The sequence below is a fragment of the Mixophyes fleayi genome, chromosome 6 (assembly GCF_038048845.1).
Source record: "Mixophyes fleayi isolate aMixFle1 chromosome 6, aMixFle1.hap1, whole genome shotgun sequence".
In the NCBI taxonomy this organism is placed as follows: Eukaryota; Metazoa; Chordata; class Amphibia; order Anura; family Limnodynastidae; genus Mixophyes; species Mixophyes fleayi.
In genome coordinates this window covers 224,327,056-224,346,380 of record NC_134407.1, presented here as the reverse complement: position 1 = coordinate 224,346,380, position 19,325 = coordinate 224,327,056, and the positions used below count along the sequence as shown (strand labels likewise).

General features: G+C 42.8%; 1 protein-coding gene across 5 annotated transcripts in view; it reads left to right on the top strand.

Annotated features, from left to right (window-relative positions):
* Nucleotides 1–19,325, top strand: part of LOC142160094 (uncharacterized) — a 341,050-nt gene that overhangs the window by 161,535 nt on the left and 160,190 nt on the right. For 3 of the 5 annotated variants that reach the window (XM_075215036.1, XM_075215035.1, XM_075215034.1), the window contains exon 5: nt 8,186–8,283. The exons of the other annotated variants lie outside the window; for them this stretch is intronic. In XM_075215036.1, coding sequence (XP_075071137.1) covers nt 8,186–8,283 — 98 coding nt within the window. The remainder of the gene's footprint in view (nt 1–8,185; nt 8,284–19,325) is intronic. 5 annotated transcript variants of the gene reach the window in all.

Here is a 19,325-nt window from a genome sequence, read left to right as displayed (position 1 = left end):
TTATATAGAGGAGAGGGGTCTGTACAGTGATATATGGGAATAATAACTCCCAGCACACACTGATATGGGGATTATTATTATTATATAGAGGAGAGGGGACTGTACAGTGATATATGAGGAGTAATAACTCCCAGCACACACTGATATGGGGGATTATTATCATTATATAGAGGGGAGGGGACGGTACAGTGATATATGGGAGTAATAACTCCCAGCACACACTGATATGGGGGATTATTATTATTATATAGAGGAGAGCGGTCTGTACAGTGATATATGGGAGTAATAACTCCCAGCACACACTGATATGGGGGATTATTATTATTATTATATAGATGAGAGGGGTCTGTACAGTGATATATGGGGAGTAATAACTCCCAGCACACACTGATATGGGGAGATTATTATTATTATTATTATTATTATATAGAGGAGAGGGGACTGTACAGTGATATATGGGAGTAATAACTTCCAGCACACACTGATATGGGGGATTATTATTATATAGAGGAGAGGGGACTGTACAGTGATATATGGAGAGTAATAACTCCCAGCACACACTGATATGGGGATTATTATTATTATATAGAGGAGAGGAGACTGTACAGTGATATATGGGAGTAATAACTCCCAGCACACACTGATATGGGGGATTATTATTATATAGAGGAGAGGGGACTGTACAGTGATATATAGGGAGTAATAACTCCCAGCACACACTGATATGGGGGATTATTATTATATAGAGGAGAGGGGACTGTACAGTGATATATAGGGAGTAATAACTCCCAGCACACACTGATATGGGGGATTATTATTATTATATAGAGGAGAGGGGTCTGTACAGTGATATATGGGAATAATAACTCCCAGCACACACTGATATGGGGATTATTATTATTATATAGAGGAGAGGGGACTGTACAGTGATATATGGGGAGTAATAACTCCCAGCACACACTGATATGGGGGATTATTATTATTATATAGAGGAGAGGGGACTGTACAGTGATATATGAGGAGTAATAACTCCCAGCACACACTGATATGGGGGATTATTATCATTATATAGAGGGGAGGGGACGGTACAGTGATATATGGGAGTAATAACTCCCAGCACACACTGATATGGGGGATTATTATTATTATATAGAGGAGAGCGGTCTGTACAGTGATATATGGGAGTAATAACTCCCAGCACACACTGATATGGGGGATTATTATTATTATATAGAGGAGAGCGGTTTGTACAGTGGTATATGGGGAGTAATAACTCCCAGCACACACTGATATGGGGGATTATTATTATTATTATATAGATGAGAGGGGTCTGTACAGTGATATATGGGGAGTAATAACTCCCAGCACACACTGATATGGGGAGATTATTATTATTATTATTATTATTATTATTATTATATAGAGGAGAGGGGACTGTACAGTGATATATGGGAGTAATAACTTCCAGCACACACTGATATGGGGGATTATTATTATATAGAGGAGAGGGGACTGTACAGTGATATATGGAGAGTAATAACTCCCAGCACACACTGATATGGGGGATTATTATTATTATATAGAGGAGAGGGGTCTGTACAGTGATATATGGGAATAATAACTCCCAGCACACACTGATATGGGGATTATTATTATATAGAGGAGAGGGGACTGTACAGTGATATATGGGGAGTAATAACTCCCAGCACACACTGATATGGGGGATTATTATTATTATATAGAGGAGAGGGACTGTACAGTGATATATAAATGAATAAGCCCCTAGCACACACTTATGTGGGGAAATATTCATACATATAGAGCTTATGCTAATTCACTTATTTTGTGTCATCACCCATCCACTGCTATTTCCACTCCTATCTCCTCTCCTATCTATCCGCTTCTGGGAATGTCACTGTGACATCACTCCTATCTATGTTAATAAAACAGGGACGTGACTGGAGGGTTTCTGGGAATATTGTTGATTTCGGTATCTGAGGTGCAACACTTAGACCTGGGGGTAAATGTATCATGCTGAGAGTTTTCCGGCGGGTTTGAAAAATGGAGATGTTGCCTATAGCAACCAATCAGATTCTAGCTAGCATTTTGTAGAATGTACTAAAGAAATGATAGCTAGAATCTAAATTGGTTTCTCAAACCCGCCGGAAAACTCTCAGCTAGATACATTTACCGCTAGATGTCAGATACATTTAGGACACCTTCCTATAGAATTTAGTATTTCAGCTGTGTACATTGAATGTTACCTGCAATATTATTTGTAACATTTATCCTCTTTGTGAACCTGTATGGAAACAATTATAATATTGTTCTAGTGTTTGGATCATTTTATGTTTCTTTATAAAATGTGCAGAGATATTGCCTTGTTAGCTGTTACATAGGACATTTTATTTTGCATGATGGCATCTAGAACATTTTCACCCAGATATTCTACATAAAGGTTATTATAATATGTGTGGCTGGATCACTTATAAATAACTTATTGTATAAATATATTTCAATTATTAGCGCTATGCGCTGATTTATATAATTGTAAATGGGTTGGGGTGCGGCATATCGATGACACTTTCCCCGACATGAGGACTCTGAAGGGCTCCTTCCCGACCAGCGATGATGACTGCTCTTCAAAGCGACTTCAACCAGTCACGATCAAGCAAGAAGCCGGCTCCACTTCATGACGTCGTTCACCATGGCGACGGTATTATTGCTGTTGTTAAGAGGGTAATGTAAGTATGCGCTCGTGTACAATGTAGTTTACAAAGCCTTCTACATTGTACATGAGCGCATACTTACAGTACCGCCTTAACAACATCGTTAATACCGTCGCCATGGTGATTGACATCATGAAGTGGAGTCGGCTTCTTGCTTGATCGTGAGCAAAAAAATAAGCGAATATACAAAATGTGAATATTAAAATCACTGAATGCACTCAAAATGATCTCCTTTATTAGTAATAGCGCTCTAGTACTAAGGTGCAGTAATACATAATTAGCTATATAGCTTAAATTTGTTCTTTTAAATAAAGAAACAATCACTCTCCCTTTAATATCATCTGTCTAATATCTTCCTGGATAATAATCCTTAGTATTATATTCTAGTCATATATGCTCTATTTGATATCCAGAAAGAGATCAGCAATGATAAGATGTAATATATAACATACTATACAACCAACATTTTTTCTAAACGCTGTCTTATAAACTCAAAATAAATCCAAATTGGCAGCAAAATGTATCCCTTATTGCATCAAACTTGCTCACTGCCTATTTGATTCCTATATTGGCACAAACCACGAGACAGCTGTAGTGCTATGTAAGTCATGATTCAGATATGGGAAGTGAAAAAGTGCATTCAGCGAGAACACCGACGCGCGTTTTGTGCAGTGCGCTTTGTCAAAGCAATATAGGAATCAAATAGGCACTGAGCAATATTGATGGGGAGTCAAGTGGAGCAGAGTGACATAGACCGATTCTATATTGAGCCAGGAGGTAGTGCCAGGGGGAACATAAGATGTAATGATTTGAGAGAATTGGGAAGCCAGATAATAAAGTTTAATATCAGGGAGAGTCTTCCTCATCTGGGGATGGATCTTTTCAGGACAGTGGCTGAAATCCTTCTGGGTCTATGATTCCAGGTAATGCGAAGGAGGGACTTTTGGATATTGGCAAGGAGGGAGGCGGGTACAGGTAGGGTATGGAAATGGTAAAGCCGTTTTGGTATAATATTCATTTTTAAGAGCATTGATCCTGCCCAGCCCAGAGATAATAAGGCGAATGCAAGATGCCAGGTTGGTTTGCATCCTGGAGCATAGGGATGGGAAGTTAACGTGGAAGAGAAGTTCATATTGGGATGTGAGGAAGACCCCCCCAGGTATTTGATCCACCTCGGGTGCCATTTGAAGCTGAAGTTGATTTTGTGGGTCTCGGCTTCCTCAGGGGAGACGTGGAGCAGCATGGCTTCCGACTTAAAATAATCGATCTTGTATCCCGAGACTATGTGGTAAGCCTGGAGAACAGTGTAAAGGTTGGGGAGGGAGATCGCCAGTAGGGTCAATGAAAGCAGGATGTCGTCCGCAAAAAGAGAAACCTTAGAGTTGGTGCTACCCACCTCCATGCCTTGAATATCAGGGTTGGATCTAATTTAAGAGGTGAGCGGTTCAATAAAATATCAGGGGGGGCAGAGGACAGCCCTGTCTCCAGCCATTACTGATGGAGACCGGGTTAGAGGGGGTACTATTAATTAAGACCTTGGAAGATGGAGCAGTGTTTAATGACAGGACGCCAGTGAGGAAGTCGCTAGCAAAGTCAAAGCCAACAGGGGAGGCTCTCATGAGACTCCAGGAGATCCTGTCAAATGCTTTTTCAGCATCTAGGGAGAGCATAATAGTTGTGGATCTCCTGGAGTTTGTAATATGGATGAGATCGATAGCACATCTATTATCCCTCACCTGGCATCCTGAAGTAAAGCCCACCTGGTCGTAATGGATCAGGGAAGGGAGGAATGCATTCAATAGATTTCTCAGGATGTTAGTATATATTTTCAAATCGATGTTAAGGTGCGATATGGGGTTGTAGCTAGCACAATTTAGTGGGTCCCTACCCATCTCTGGCTTCTAGCATTTCAGGATGGAAGGGGTCTCTTGGGAAAACGCTATTAAAAAGAGAGTGCAGGTGGGAAGCAAGCAGACCCGAACATTTATACTAATACCTCATAATACGCAGCCATAAACCCATCAGGTCCAGGAGATTTACTGTTTTTCTGTTCCTTGATGGTTTTTATGTGGAATTAGTCTGGTATAGTGGGGCGGGAGGGGGTCCGATAGATTGTAGAGGTTAGTATAGTAGTCTTGGGATGTATCTCATAGCTGCAGGGTCATGGATGAGTTGGTTATGCAAATCGCAGAGCAATTTAATTATATTGTGAGCCCTAGCCATTGTAGGCGTGGCACAGTAATTTTATCCGCCTTGTCCCGCTTCTCGTAAAAAGTTAAAAAGTTTGCCGAAGCCATTTCAGGCGTTTGGCAACCTGCCTAGAGAGGAGAATATCAAGTCTGGCTTTGGTCTCACGGAGATCAGCCAGAGTAGCAGGGTTAGGGGCCCCTTTGTGTCTCGCTTCTAAGTGATGGAGTTTGATGGGTAGTTCATTAGTATTGGTAAGTGAGTCCTTTTTTTTCTGGAAGCCATGCTGAGCAGGTGTCTCCTCAAGACCGCCTTCTTGAGTCTTTTTTAAAGTTTATACTTCCCATGATCCTCTTCACTTGGCTTACAGGATGGCATCTGTTGTCTCTTTTTTGTACTAGAGCAGTGGTTCCCAAACTTTCTAAGTTCGAGGCACCCTTAGGGTCACCATAATTTTTCCACCCCTAAGTCAAAATAATTACCGGGTAGTCCCGTTTTTTAAGTAGTTGGGTCAAAATGATGTAAGGTGTATTTAGGCCCCTTCACCATCACATTGTGCCCCTTCATCATATCACTGCGCCCCTTCACCATATCACTCTGTAACCCCTTCTTTGCCATCTCACACACTGTGTCCCCCTCTTTGCCATCTCACACACTGTGTCCCCATCTTTGCCAGCTCACTCTGTGGCCCCCTCCACTCCTTCACCGCCTCTCTATCTATGTCCCCCTCGCCTCCCTCAGCGTCTCTCTCTCTGTGTTCCCCTCCCCTCCTTTAGCGTCTCTCTCTCTGTGTCCCCCTCCCCTCCTTCAGCGTCTCTCTTTCTATGTCCCCCTTCCCTCCTTCAGCGTCTCTGTGTCCCCCTCCCCTCCTTCAGCGTCTCTCTCTCTCTGTGTCCCCCTCCCCTCCTTCACCGTCTCTCTCTCTGTGTCCCCCTCCCCTCCTTCAGCGTCTCTCTCTCTGAGTCCCCCTCCCCTCCTTCAGCGTCTCTCTCTCTCTGTGCCCCCCTTCACTCCTTCAGCGTCTCTCTCTCTCTGTGTCCCCCTCCCCTCCTTCAGCGTCTCTCTCTCTCTGTGTCCCCCTCCCCTCCTTCAGCGTCTCTCTCTCTCTGTGCCCCCCTCCCCTCCTTTAGTGTCTCTCTCTCTGTGCCCCCCTTCACTCCTTCAGCGTCTCTCTCTCTCTGTGTCCCCCTCCCCTCCTTCAGCGTCTCTCTCTCTGTGTCCCCCTCCCCTCCTTCAGCGTCTCTCTCTCTGTGTCCCCCTTCACTCCTTCAGCGTCTCTCTCTCTCTGTGCCCCCCTTCACTCCTTCAGCGTCTCTCTCTCTCTGTGTCCCCCTCCCCTCCTTCAGCGTCTCTCTCTGTGTCCCCCTTCACTCTCTGTTCCTTTACTTACCTTCTTCCTCATTTTCTGCTGTCTTCTTTCCTGACGTCCTCTCTGCTGCTGCTCCTCACTGACACTGTTGGACGTGATGACATTACGCCCGGCAGTCAGTGAGAATAGTGAGGAGGATCTGGCGCTGGATTGGTAAGTTCTTCTCTCTTTTTTTTTTTCTTTCGAGGGCGATCACGGCACCCCTGTGACAGCGTCGCGGCACCCCTGTGACAGCGTCGCGGAACCCCAGGGAGCCACGGCGCACACTTTGGGAACAGCTGTACTAGAGTATTTTATTACAAGAACATTTGGAACAATAAAAAAATCTAATGTTACATAATATAAAGATGATGGGACTTGATAAATAATCACAATCAAATTTGCAGTGCAAATATTCAACAAGCTCTAATATGAGACATAAATCAATGATGCGAACAGGACAAGGGAAGAAACATAAAATATCAGGGATGGGTTGAATGTGTGAGCGGACCAGGGGCGCCCATCATCCCAGAGATTGAGATCCTTGTGAGCTGACCAGAGTTGACACCCGGGGTTCCCAAACTTTGTAAAATGATTTGGCAGAGTTTTTATTAAAACAAGTCATACACAGTAAATATAGGACAACCTGTTAATAACGCTTGCTGTGAGGGGCATCTAGCTGGCCGGTGGCAACTGCAATTACATGTCTGATCAGTTTGTTTTGGTGTCAGGTGGCTGACGGTCAAAAAGAGCTCAGACAATAGAGGAACATCTACCTATGATACAGTGGTGTCTTCTCATTTGCATAGCTGACATGAGCAACAGGTACACAGTCTCAGATAAATGTGTCAGTCCCAAATTCACAAAGGTTGGGTTATATCGCATTAAACATAGCTTGTTGTTTTTTTTCTATCTCTGGTACATTTGGGATTTAGAGCTTTTTGTCTAGTTTTAGTTGTATTTAATACTTACAAATGAAATTGAAGAGCTTTTACAAATGCAACCCCTGTTCTATCTGTTACTGTGCCCTATATCCACTGTCACGTAGAGTGTATATAATACTTTGTCCTCCCATCTTCCCTGTTTCGGCAGAACAGAGTTCTCTGTTTTCCACCACGTCGTGTTGCTTTTAACACTACTCTGTTATATGCTGATGATACATTTGTGGGTGCCGCTGTAGACAGGGGACTTGGAACGGCCCAACAACCGAAGATGTCAGGAGCTGCAGGAGAAGTAAATCCTATATAAATGTTACTAGAGAGTGTCTATAGAAATGGTTACCTGTAGGAAAGGGATTGTACTTGCAAAATAGACCCTTCTTGTATATTTTGCACATGTAACCCGTAAAAAATAGCTCCAAATAGATTTAGTTCCATTTACCTTTTTATTGATGTCTCTGTTCATACACAGGATGACAAAATAGTGAAGATAACATCTAGTGAGTGGGATATCCCCCCTGTTTCAAGGATTTAGGAGAACCCAAAGCCCCATTACGGTGCCTTCATTTTGCTTACTGATACGTGAGCGAAGCAATGACCAGAAGATCCTGGAACTGACCAACAAGATCATTCAGCTGCTGACTGGAGAGGTGACTGCTGGGAATGGGACATTATACAGTAACACCAGGGGATCTGTCTGGGTGATGTCTGTATAATTGTGTCTGGTCCAACGGAGTCCTATTATAATCGGACATGCCATTGTTTTTCCTATTATTACAATCACTAAGTGAGTATTGCAGCCAGCAGAGTGTGCAGTGAGTTCAGGCAGGTGTGGGCAATAATCTCCAACATTTTTCATTACAATTGCGAAGTATTAGACTGCCCCCACCCGGGTACTTCTTCCTGGCTGGCAAAATTTTCTGGGTAGAACACTGAACATCATCTGATAAACAATGTATTCAGTCACTGTGTGTCTCCTACAGATGGATCCAGGAACAGAAATACCCCAGAGAGATGTCCTCGTCCTCTTTATTCACAGGATTGTACAGAGGAAAATCACAGTATCCCACAGGAGTATCAGGTAGATGGGATTTAGTGTCATACCAATAAGTCAAAGTGACTTTTCAGTATATGAACTGTTAAGCATCTGTATGTGTCTTATATTTTACTATTTAATCTGAATTAATGAAATTGGGCATAACCTAAGTGGTATTTATTGTTTTATGGGTTATTTTTTGGTGAAGTTCTGAGAAATATTAAGGAAGAATATAAAGAGAGAAGAAGAAATGTATGTGAGGGGTGACTCGCAGTGTAAGGAGGAGGAAATCCCTACAGATATCAGCACAGGTCAGTAATAAACACTTATTACAGAAAAGAGTCACATATTCTCCTTGTTCAGTCACTACAACAATCTCTTATTCTACACCCTCCTCTGTCAGTACAAACTAATGAGGACATGTATCTGCCCAGTGGGGGGGTCAGGACATTTCAATGTGTGCTACCAGCCAAGAGATCTGACCAGTCTCCTCCTGTTTCTAGTACATCAGTACATGGAACCTCACCATTGTGATTAGACATGGTCTTCCATACTAAAGCAAAATAGCAGGTGATTCCCCTAAGACAGTGTTTCACAAACCCAGTTCTTAAGTACCTTTAACAGTGCAGGTTTTCCATATCTCCTTGCTGGAGCACAGGTGTATTCATTACTGACTGACACATTGTAACAGATCTACAGGTGCTTCTAATTATGTTATATGTGACCGGGAAAACCTGCACTGTTAGGGGTACTTGAGGACTGGGTTTGGGAAACACTGCCCTAAAAAAACACCTCCCCATTACAACGCACACTTCAGACAAACTCCACCTTCTTGCTCATACAGAACTATTACCACACACCCGTCTTTGCACAGTAGCACAATAGCTTCCCTAAAATCTGTTGCTCTACATCTTCTGATCTGTCTCTGTATTCTGATCTGCCCTATGCTTTGTTCCACTTGTGTTGTTGCCCATCTGTGCCCTGCTCCTACTCCGTCCACTGATGCTCTCCTCCACTCTTTGCCATCGGCATTCTGTGTTGCTCTTTCCTATATTACTCTACTGCTCTGTCCTACTGCTCTCCTGCCCTCCATAGTGCTTTCCTACAGCAAAGTGTCAGCCTAAATTAGTAGCATGACTGGCCATGGAGCTATACTACCTGTGGTTGGCCAGAGGGACATAGAGAGGCTGCTTCAATGTTCTCATTTACCACCAGGAGAACCTATAGAAGCGTGCATGGATGTGCTGCTAATTTAGCCCCAATGTGCTCTGCTTCCATGGCTGCAGTGTGTGTGTGTGTGATAGCAGTATCTGAATAGCATTGTGGTTGGACAATGTCATTCGCTATTGAGGCTTCCTGCCTTATGATGGTGGCTGGCATTGCCACTCTCCAACGTCTGCATTTCAGGTTTACTAGTATTATAACAATAATTGCATGTTTATACCAACAGAACCAGGAACATTAAGAAGATATAAAAGGATTTATTTACAAAAATAAATGTATGCGCAAATGACACGTATAATACAAGCTTCAGATGGTTGAACGCTCTAAAGATTATTCCATTCTCCAGACAGTTTTGTTACAAAGTTTCTGGGCAGTATCAGCTCTTAAGCCACAGACCCTCCCACTCATATAGCCCTTATCACCTCCACCACCCACCACCTTTGAGCCAATAGAGCTAAACACAGAGCGCTATAAACAGACAGCCATTAATATCGCTGCATAATCTGCGAACTATAAACACTGAGCGAATATAGGGCTATAAACACCCCTGTCCGCCACAACCACCAGAGCTATAAACCACTGACCGCTTTAGTAACGGTACCGCCACCACTACAATATACACTGCATTAGAGATTTAAACAAAGCAAAAGAGCTATAGACGCAAAAACAGCAAAACAAGCTATAATCAACTGCTAAATTCATAAGCCTCAAAGTATATTGTCTGTACCGTATACTGTGTTCTCCCAACCCCCAAACCCCTCTCTATCTCCATCCCAGGTTGCGCCACGGCAGATACAACAAAACAAACAACAAGCTAAGGAACTGGAACACCCGGATTCTCCATAACGGCAGCAACAACCCTCAAGACACACAATTCAAGCGCAGACGTCCAAGGTAAGTTCCCTCTGAAAGAGTCTCTGCCATCTACTCTCAAACCTTTAAGAGAAAGAAGTGGTTTAAAACTATGACAAGACAATCAGTATGAAATCCATGCACGTCATTCGTGGAGTTGTCCTTATAGGTATGACTCACAGATATGGCATTCTGGGAGATTCTTCTAAAAGGAATTAATTTGTCCAAAGTCTGAAAACTGGCCAAATTCAGTTTATTAGATAGAGATGGGAGTGAAGATGACTTCAGTGTGTATAATAAAATCAAAGAAAAAATGAGCCTGTGCCCGGTATATCTCATATTATATATGGTACCAGCTGCATGGCAATATGCCCTCACTTGGTTATCCCATATTATATATGATACCAGCTGCATGGCAATAAGCCTGTGCTCGGTATATTCCATATTATATATGGTACCCGCTGCATGGCAATATGCCCTCACTTGGTTATCCTATATTCTATATGGTACCAACTGCGTGGCAATAAGCCCACGCTCGGTATATTCCATTTTATATATGGTACCAGCTGCATGGCTATAAGCCTATGCTCGGTATATCCCATATTATATATGGTACCAGCTGTGTGGCAATAAGCCTGTGCTCGGTATATTCCATATTATATATGGTACCCGCTGCATGGCAATAAGCCTGTGCTCGGTATATTCCATTTTATTTATGGTACCAGCTGCATGGCTATAAGCCTATGCTCGGTATATCCCATATTATATATGGTACCGGCTGCATGGCAATATGCCCTCACTCGGTTATCCCATATTATATATAGTACCAGCTGCATGGCAATAAGCCTGTGCTCGGTATATTCCATATTATATATGGTACCAGCTGCATGGCAATAACCCCTCACTCGGTTATCCCATATTCTATATGGTACCAACTGCGTGGCAATATGCCCACGCTCGGTATATTCCATTTTATATATGGTACCAGCTGCATGGCTATAAGCCTATGCTCGGTATATCCCATATTATATATGGTACCAGCTGCATGGCTATAAGCCTATGCTCGGTATATCCCATATTATATATGGTACCAGCTGCATAGCAATAAGCCCACACTCGGTATATCCCATATTATATATGGTACCCGCTGCATGGCAATAACCCCTCACTTGGTTATCCCATATTATATATTGTACCAACTGCGTGGCAATAAGCCCGCACTCGGTATATTCCATTTTATATATGGTACCAGCTGCATGGCAATAAGCCCGCACTCGGTTATCCCATATTATATATGGTACCGGCTGCATGGCAATATGCCCTCACTCGGTTATCCCATATTATATATGGTACCAGCTGCATGGCAATAAGCCCGCACTCGGTTATCCCATATTATATATGGTACCGGCTGCATGGCAATATGCCCTCACTCGGTTATCCCATATTATATATGGTACCCGCTGCATGGCAATAACCCCTCACTCGGTTATCCCATATTCTATATGGTACCAACTGCGTGGCAATAAGCCCGCGCTCGGTATATTCCATTTTATATATGGTACCAGCTGCATGGCAATAAGCCCTCACTTGGTTATCCCATATTATATATGGTACCAGCTGCATAGCAATAACCCCTCACTCGGTTATCCCATATTATATATGGTACCAGCTGCATGGCAATAAGCCCTCACTTGGTTATCCCATATTATATATGGTACCAGCTGCATAGCAATAAGCCCACACTCGGTATATCCCATATTATATATGGTACCTGCTGCATGGCAATAACCCCTCACTTGGTTATCCCATATTATATATGGTACCAGCTGCATAGCAATAAGCCTGCACTCGGTATATTCCATATTATATATGGTACCAGCTGCATGGCAATAAGCCTGTGCTCGGTATATTCCATATTATATATGGTACCCGCTGCATGGCAATAAGCCTGCACTCGGTATATTCCATATTATATATGGTACCAGCTGCATGGCAATAACCCCTCACTCGGTTATCCCATATTCTATATGGTACCAGCTGCATGGCAATAAGCCCGCACTCGGTTATCCCATATTATATATGGTACCAGCTGCATGGCAATAAGCCCGCACTTGGTATATCTCATATTATATATGGTACCCGCTGCATGGCAATAAGCCTGTGCTCCGTATATTACATATTATATATGGTACCAGCTGCATGGCAATAAGCCTGTGCTCGGTATATCCCATATTATATATGGTACCCGCTGCATGGAAATAAGCCTGTGCTCCGTATATTACATATTATATATGGTACCAGCTGCATGGCAATAAGCCTGTGCTCGGTATATCCCATATTATATATGGTACCCGCTGCATGGCAATAACCCCTCACTCGGTGTGACTGGATCACTCTTAAATAACTTTTGGTAAAAAATTATTTAAAGTGAATAGCGCAGGGCACTTATTTATGTAATTGCATTTGCACTTATTTTTTGATATTGTTTATATTGTGGGTTAGGTAATCGTTATTTCTGAGACCAGGGAAGAAATTTGTCTTTTGTCTAACTTTGCTGTAGGAAATGCCTATTTCTGATGCATATATCTGACACAATGAGCCTGTGTTTACCAAGCCTTTGGTGTATTGTGGCTTGGGAAACTAGCTTGTTGTATGTCCCTTTTGTTGTTGTGTGAATATGAATTCCGAACGATCTGATGAAAGGACGTGTTAATTACATCTTTTGATGTGTGAGGTTTAACTTGGAGACAGGAAGTTTTTTAATTTAAAACGTGCTCCCCCATTTCCTGCATCTCAAAGGTGCAGGAAATCGCAGCAAGGGGTTTTAAGAATTTTAAAGCTAAGTATAAGAACTAGTGGCTTTACAATGTATGTAAACTTATGTCTGTATGAATAGAGTATATCCTGTTTCTAAAAATAGACTATTTCTGCACTGTATAAAAGATGTGCTCTGTGAGCATGTAATCATTATTCTGACTTCATCTGACCTGACCACTGATACCTTAAATCAGTGGGACTGTCCTTGTCAGGACACTTGAGCAATAAACATCTTGCTTTAAAGACCTGCTTGGAATCATCTTCAATATTGCTGTTTTCCTGTGATCTACAGATTAGACCCTAAAATCTAATCCGTTCTCCGGCCGTCTCTGCGGTTTGGACCCAAACTATTCCAGTGCCAACGCTCTGCGCTACCCAGCAGCCCTGGTCAGTGTGATAGGCCAGGGGGGATCCATTCACAGCAACCCGGATCCATAGTAAGAGGTCCGGAGTTACCAGCCAGGTACACCAGTAAGGAGACCCGCTAGCAGCGTCAGTGACCCAGAAGGAACGTGGTTCTGAGTGCCATAGAAGGAGCTCAGTGGTGGCAGCAGGCCCCTCCCACTGCGGCAGGAGGGGCGTATTCGAAGTAACGAAAGGGAACGGTGGCAAAGTAAGTCCAGCCGGTTCCCAGCAACAACAGACAGGGTGGCATAGGCGGTCCATCCTGTCACACTCGGTTATCCCATATTATATATGGTACCAGCTGCATGCATACTTCCCTGCATATTGCCAGCTAAATGCCTCCTTTTGTTACAATATATATATATATATATATATATATATATATATATATATATACATATATATATAGTGCTTGCCATGGGCCTCTAACAGTGGAATCAAGTAGGCAGCTGAGAGTCTGCAGACCAAGTCACACACAGGTGTAGCATTACACCTAGGTTCAGTTATATGCATGTCTGAGACGTGTCAGAAAGTAAAAGAATAAAGTGCAACTTTTACATGTTTTCAGTGTCTCTTCCACAGCTAACAGACCTGACCAGGTTTGTCTGCAATCAACAGTGGTTACACAGCACCCAGGGGGACTTCCCTTTAAAGACAATCTGGGAGTGTCTCCTGTCCTTCAAGCCAAAGCTGTGGGAGGAGTCTCGATTATAAAAGACTGAACTGGGCATGTGTGCATTGTGACCGGTGTCCAGTTAGGGAACTGGGACTAGTAAGTTGTAGGTTGCCAGGTGGCGTCCTGATGTTTGATTTTGCTGTTATTGCGATACCAACAATAAAGCACCGTTTCATTTGTAAGAAGAAGTTGTTCGTGTGACTGATGTTTCCAGGGTGCCCAAGACAAAAATGGCTGCCCTCTGATAAGGAATAAACTAGATATTATTGTATATTACAAATCTATCTATATATATTATTATTATAACCTACATGGAGGTTCATAGGAACAGTTAAAACTAATAGTTTAAAGAACCATAGTTCACACTAATATTGAGAAAACACACACACACACACACACACACACACACACATATACACATCAGCCACAACTTTAAAACCACTGACATTACAGTGAATAACATTATCTCATTACAATGACACCTGTCAAGGGGTGGGGTATATTAGGCAGCAAGTGAACAATCAGTTTTTGAAGTTGATGTGTTAGAAACAGGAAAAATGGGCAACGTAAAGATCTGAGCAACGCAATGCAAAGGGCCAAATTGTCCTGGTTAGACAACTGGATCAGAGCGGTGGTAGCCAACATATCGATGCTGACTAGCCCAACAAGACTTACCCCAACATCTGCAGGGCGGTCCTCTCCTTCCTGGTGTACTTACAATCACAAACAGACATAGATCCTCTGCACTCACCATGTACAGACTGGGGTGCAAGAGGGGGTGCCCACATTGTATAGACAAGAAAACAGGGATACTCTGCACTCTCCAAACACATAATTAATGCTGTACCAAGTACTGTTCTATATTAAAAACAGGGAATGTTAGTTCCACATATTGCAATATATGTTAAGCTGACCACCTCACGCCAAAGTCTTCCCATTCTGGTCAGTCCTAACATGTTCAAATGCTATGCTATTTTATCTGGGCTTAAGGCTTACCTGCACACAGCTTTTAAAGGCAAGTCTTTCCCAAGCTTTGTGCAGGTAAGCCTTAAGCCCAGACAAAATAGCATAGCATTTGATCATGTTAGGACTGACCAGAATGGGAAGACTTTGGCGTGAGTTGGTCAGCTTAACATATATTGCAATATGTGGAACTAACATTCCCTGTTTTTAATATAGAACAGTACTTGGTACAGCATTAATTATGTATTTGGAGAGTGCAGAGTATCCCTGTTTTCTTGTACTTACAATCACGACTGCTAGGAAATGTGACTTCAAACAATTCTGATGAAAAAAGAAGCTGGCAGCACTTAATAACGTCACTGTCAAACGCAACGGTATTATTGCTGTTGTTAAGGGGATAATGGAAGTATGCGGAGATGTACAATGTAGAAGCCTTTGTAAAGTACATCTCCACTGGAGACTCCGCTACTACAGCTTCCACGGCCAGGACATACGCCGCCCTTTGAGCTCCTAGGGGAGGTGAGGAATAACCTACATAACGGCTCCCACAGGTGAGATCTAGCCTCCTAGGATCCGATTTTCAGACTATGCAACTTTGATTTGCTAAGTGCCATCCCAGCACTATTATAGACTTGGTACAGAATATACCGATAATTGCCATATATAACTTTCTGTCTATAAGTCTTCACTGGCCAACACATTGCCTTTTGGAGCTATATGATTGCTTGTGGTGCGATTTACCCCATCTGCAGCATAGACCATGTAGTGTATCTACTGTGGCACATTAATGCTGTATAGTATTTTGTTCTGGCCAGAGCTGCATGTATTATTATGTTTAACAAGAAACACCATACATTGATAATAAACTACTATTCTTTTACACATTTCTACCGCACCCCCCCCCCCCCTTTTTGAATTTCTTTATCTGTAAGGCCCTTATTACCTATTGTTCACACTCCTTTGCATTCTCAGCCTTTTTGGACAGAGGTGCAGTTTGTAATTTTCTGGACATAACGTTTGCCAATTCCTTCAGAATTCACTCTGTGAGTGTCAATTGTGCCATTAGTCTGTGGCCTAGATGGAGGCCCCTTACCGGGCTGCAAGATTTTCTATGAGACACCCCCATTACAGTTAAGAGTGGGCACACTCCATACAGAATCCCTGTCCTTTTATCTCATTAATTTCCCGTCTGTGCCCTAATATTGGGTAATCCTTGGCTCTATCTCCACAACCCAGTTGTAAGGAATTACTTTGATATTTGCACCGCTGACCACTAGAGGTCGATGCATTTGTGAACTTGCCCTCAGATTTGCCCTTATCCAAGATGGTCAGAATGGCATCAAGGGGAAACCATCTTGGATCCTGTTTGGGCCTTTAATAGGCACTTCCTGAATCAGACATGTGCTTGAGTATTCTGCCTGCTCAGCTGCTGCAACTTGCTGCACTTCCTTGCATTCGTGACTACCTTGCTTGTGTACCAACCCGACAAACGATTGACTACCCTGCTTGTGTACCAACCTGGCAAACATCTGACTACCCTGCTTGTGTACCGACCTGGCAAATGTCTGACTGCTCTGCTTATGTACCGACCCGGCAAACGTCTGACTACTTGCTGGATATCTACTCGGCCATTGGGCTTCAGATAATACCACCAGTATTTTTACACCAGTAGCTGATTGGTCCAAAGAGGAAATTGCTCACTGGAGTCCTTATTGCTCTCAGGCCTGCTTGTCTTTAACTCTTTGGCTTCTACAGCCTCTCTGTGAACAATGTTCTGAACTTTACCATGAGTTACAGGATGTGTTCTCAAAAAATGCGTCTGATGACCCTTGGTTATTCATTCTCTCCTACCCTATACCTTATGATAGCGCCCCTTCTAACAAGCAAAACATTGGAAAGACCTTAATTCTCCCTCCATGAAGGAACTATGGTCTTACATTTGGCATTCGCATGCATGGAGAGTATAACATGCTACCTCCACGATAAATCATACTATTTTGATAAGGTGTGGGCCCCGTGCTACTCACTAGAAAGCCATAGTTGCCTATCCAGTAAGCCCCCCCCCCCCTCCCTGGTGGAACATGTAGTATGGGGGTTGCCGTACTACATGGTTTAGTTGTTCCTAGCCATTTTACATGTATAATTTTTAGCAATATCGTTGGTAGTATTTGTACCTTTCTCATTCCCCTCCACCCCTTCTCTCTCTATCCCCCTCCCTCCCTCTCCTTCTTCCGTTGATATAATACATAAAACATAGACACCTTGTATATTAATATTCTTGTTTAATATGTTTGTATTCTTCCAGCTATTTACTCTTTAAAGAGTTAAAAAACAAACAAAAAACGTCTGACTCTGCCTCCACATCGTGATTTTGATTGTGCCATTGAGTTAATTCCAGGATCTAAGTTGCCCAATGGGAGACTGTTTTTACTCTTCCGTCCTGAAACCAAAGCTATGCAAGATTATGTGGAGAAGAATCTGCAGAAAGACTTTATCAGGCTTTCGAAGTCCCCAGTAGGGGCCAGTTGTTTCTTTGTATCTGAAGAGGATGGTGGGCTGCATCCCTGCATCGATTACCGGGGCCTCAACAAGATCACAGTTAAAAACATCTATCCACTCCCTCTCATCTCAGTATTGTTTAATCAACTAAAAGGTGCTACCATCTTCTCCAAGATTGATCTTTGCAGTGCATATAATTTTATCAGCATTAGAGCCTGACGAGTGGAAAACGGATATCAATACACGTTCAGCATTTGACGTGTACCAGCTGTTTTCCAAGATCTCATTAATGAGGTTCTCCGAGATTTCCTTGGTCAGTTCGTTGTCGTGTACCTGGACAACATTCTGATATATTCACAATCCTTCACAATGTCGCAACATCGGCTACATGTCAAACAGGAACTACACAGACATCAAGATCATCATATCTTCACTAAACCCGAAAAATGTGACTTTGAAGTCTGGAAGGTATCGTTCTTGGGATACATAATCTCTCCACTGGATTCTCTATCGATCCAAAGTCCAAGCCGTACTGGATTTGGTTAAGCCCGGTTATCTGAATGTCATCCAGAGGTTCTTGGGCTTTGCAAATTACTACTGAAGATTAATCTGTGCTTTCTAGTATTTGGTGGCTCCTATTGTTGCTCTTACACATAAGGGGTTGGACCTCAGTAATTGGCCACCAGAGGCTGTAGATTTTTTTGAAGCCCTTAAAAGGACATTTGTCTCTTCTCCTGTCCTCAGACATCTCAATCCCGACTTTTGTACTGGAGGTAGATGCCTCTGGTGCTGTTCTATCCCTGATGGACCCTCATAATCACTGTACCTACTTCTCTCGTAAATTCTCTGCTGCTGAAACTAATTACGATATAGGTAATTGGGAGCTTCTGGTCATAAAATGGGCCATTGGGCAGTGGCGCCACTGGCTAGAAGGAGCAATTCATACAATCTCAGTCATCACCGATCATAAAAACCTCCAGTTTATTGAATCTGCTAAACGACTGAATTCTAGGCAAGCTTGGTGGGCACTATTTATTACCCGCTTTTGAGTTATTACTACTTACAGACCTGTATCCAAGAACATCAAGGCGGATACTTTATCTCAGAGCTTTGTTTCCCATCATATATGTACCTGCTGCTGAACCGCTGCCTATCATTCCATAATCTGTCATTCATACTAGATTGACCCAAGACTTGAGTATAGTACTACACCGATTTCAAAAGATGGCTCCCTCGGAAACACCTGCTAATTGCCTGTTTTTCCCACTGACAAACACTTATCAAGGAGTTCTTCAAACAATATCCCAGGAAATCATGGTGTCGAGGTCCCTTGACCATCTCTCAAGTGGACGGGGTACTGTTGCGAATGGCAGCTATTGTCCGCCTACTCTCACCTGCATCCTGGCTGTCATGACAATAGCCAGGACGTCAAACTTCCAATATCACTGTCCCGGCCGTCACCAAAGAAATGGCCAGTTTGCCTTTACAATAAGCGCTGTGTCCCAGCAAGTCATTTTAACAACATTTAATTAGTCCAATATGTTAGTGAAAAAGCACTTATAAAACAAAACTTTCTGAATCAAGTCCAAAGAGAAGGCAGAAGAGGTTCTTCCTATCTAGAAAGTAGAAGTCATACGGCTGCTGGAATGAG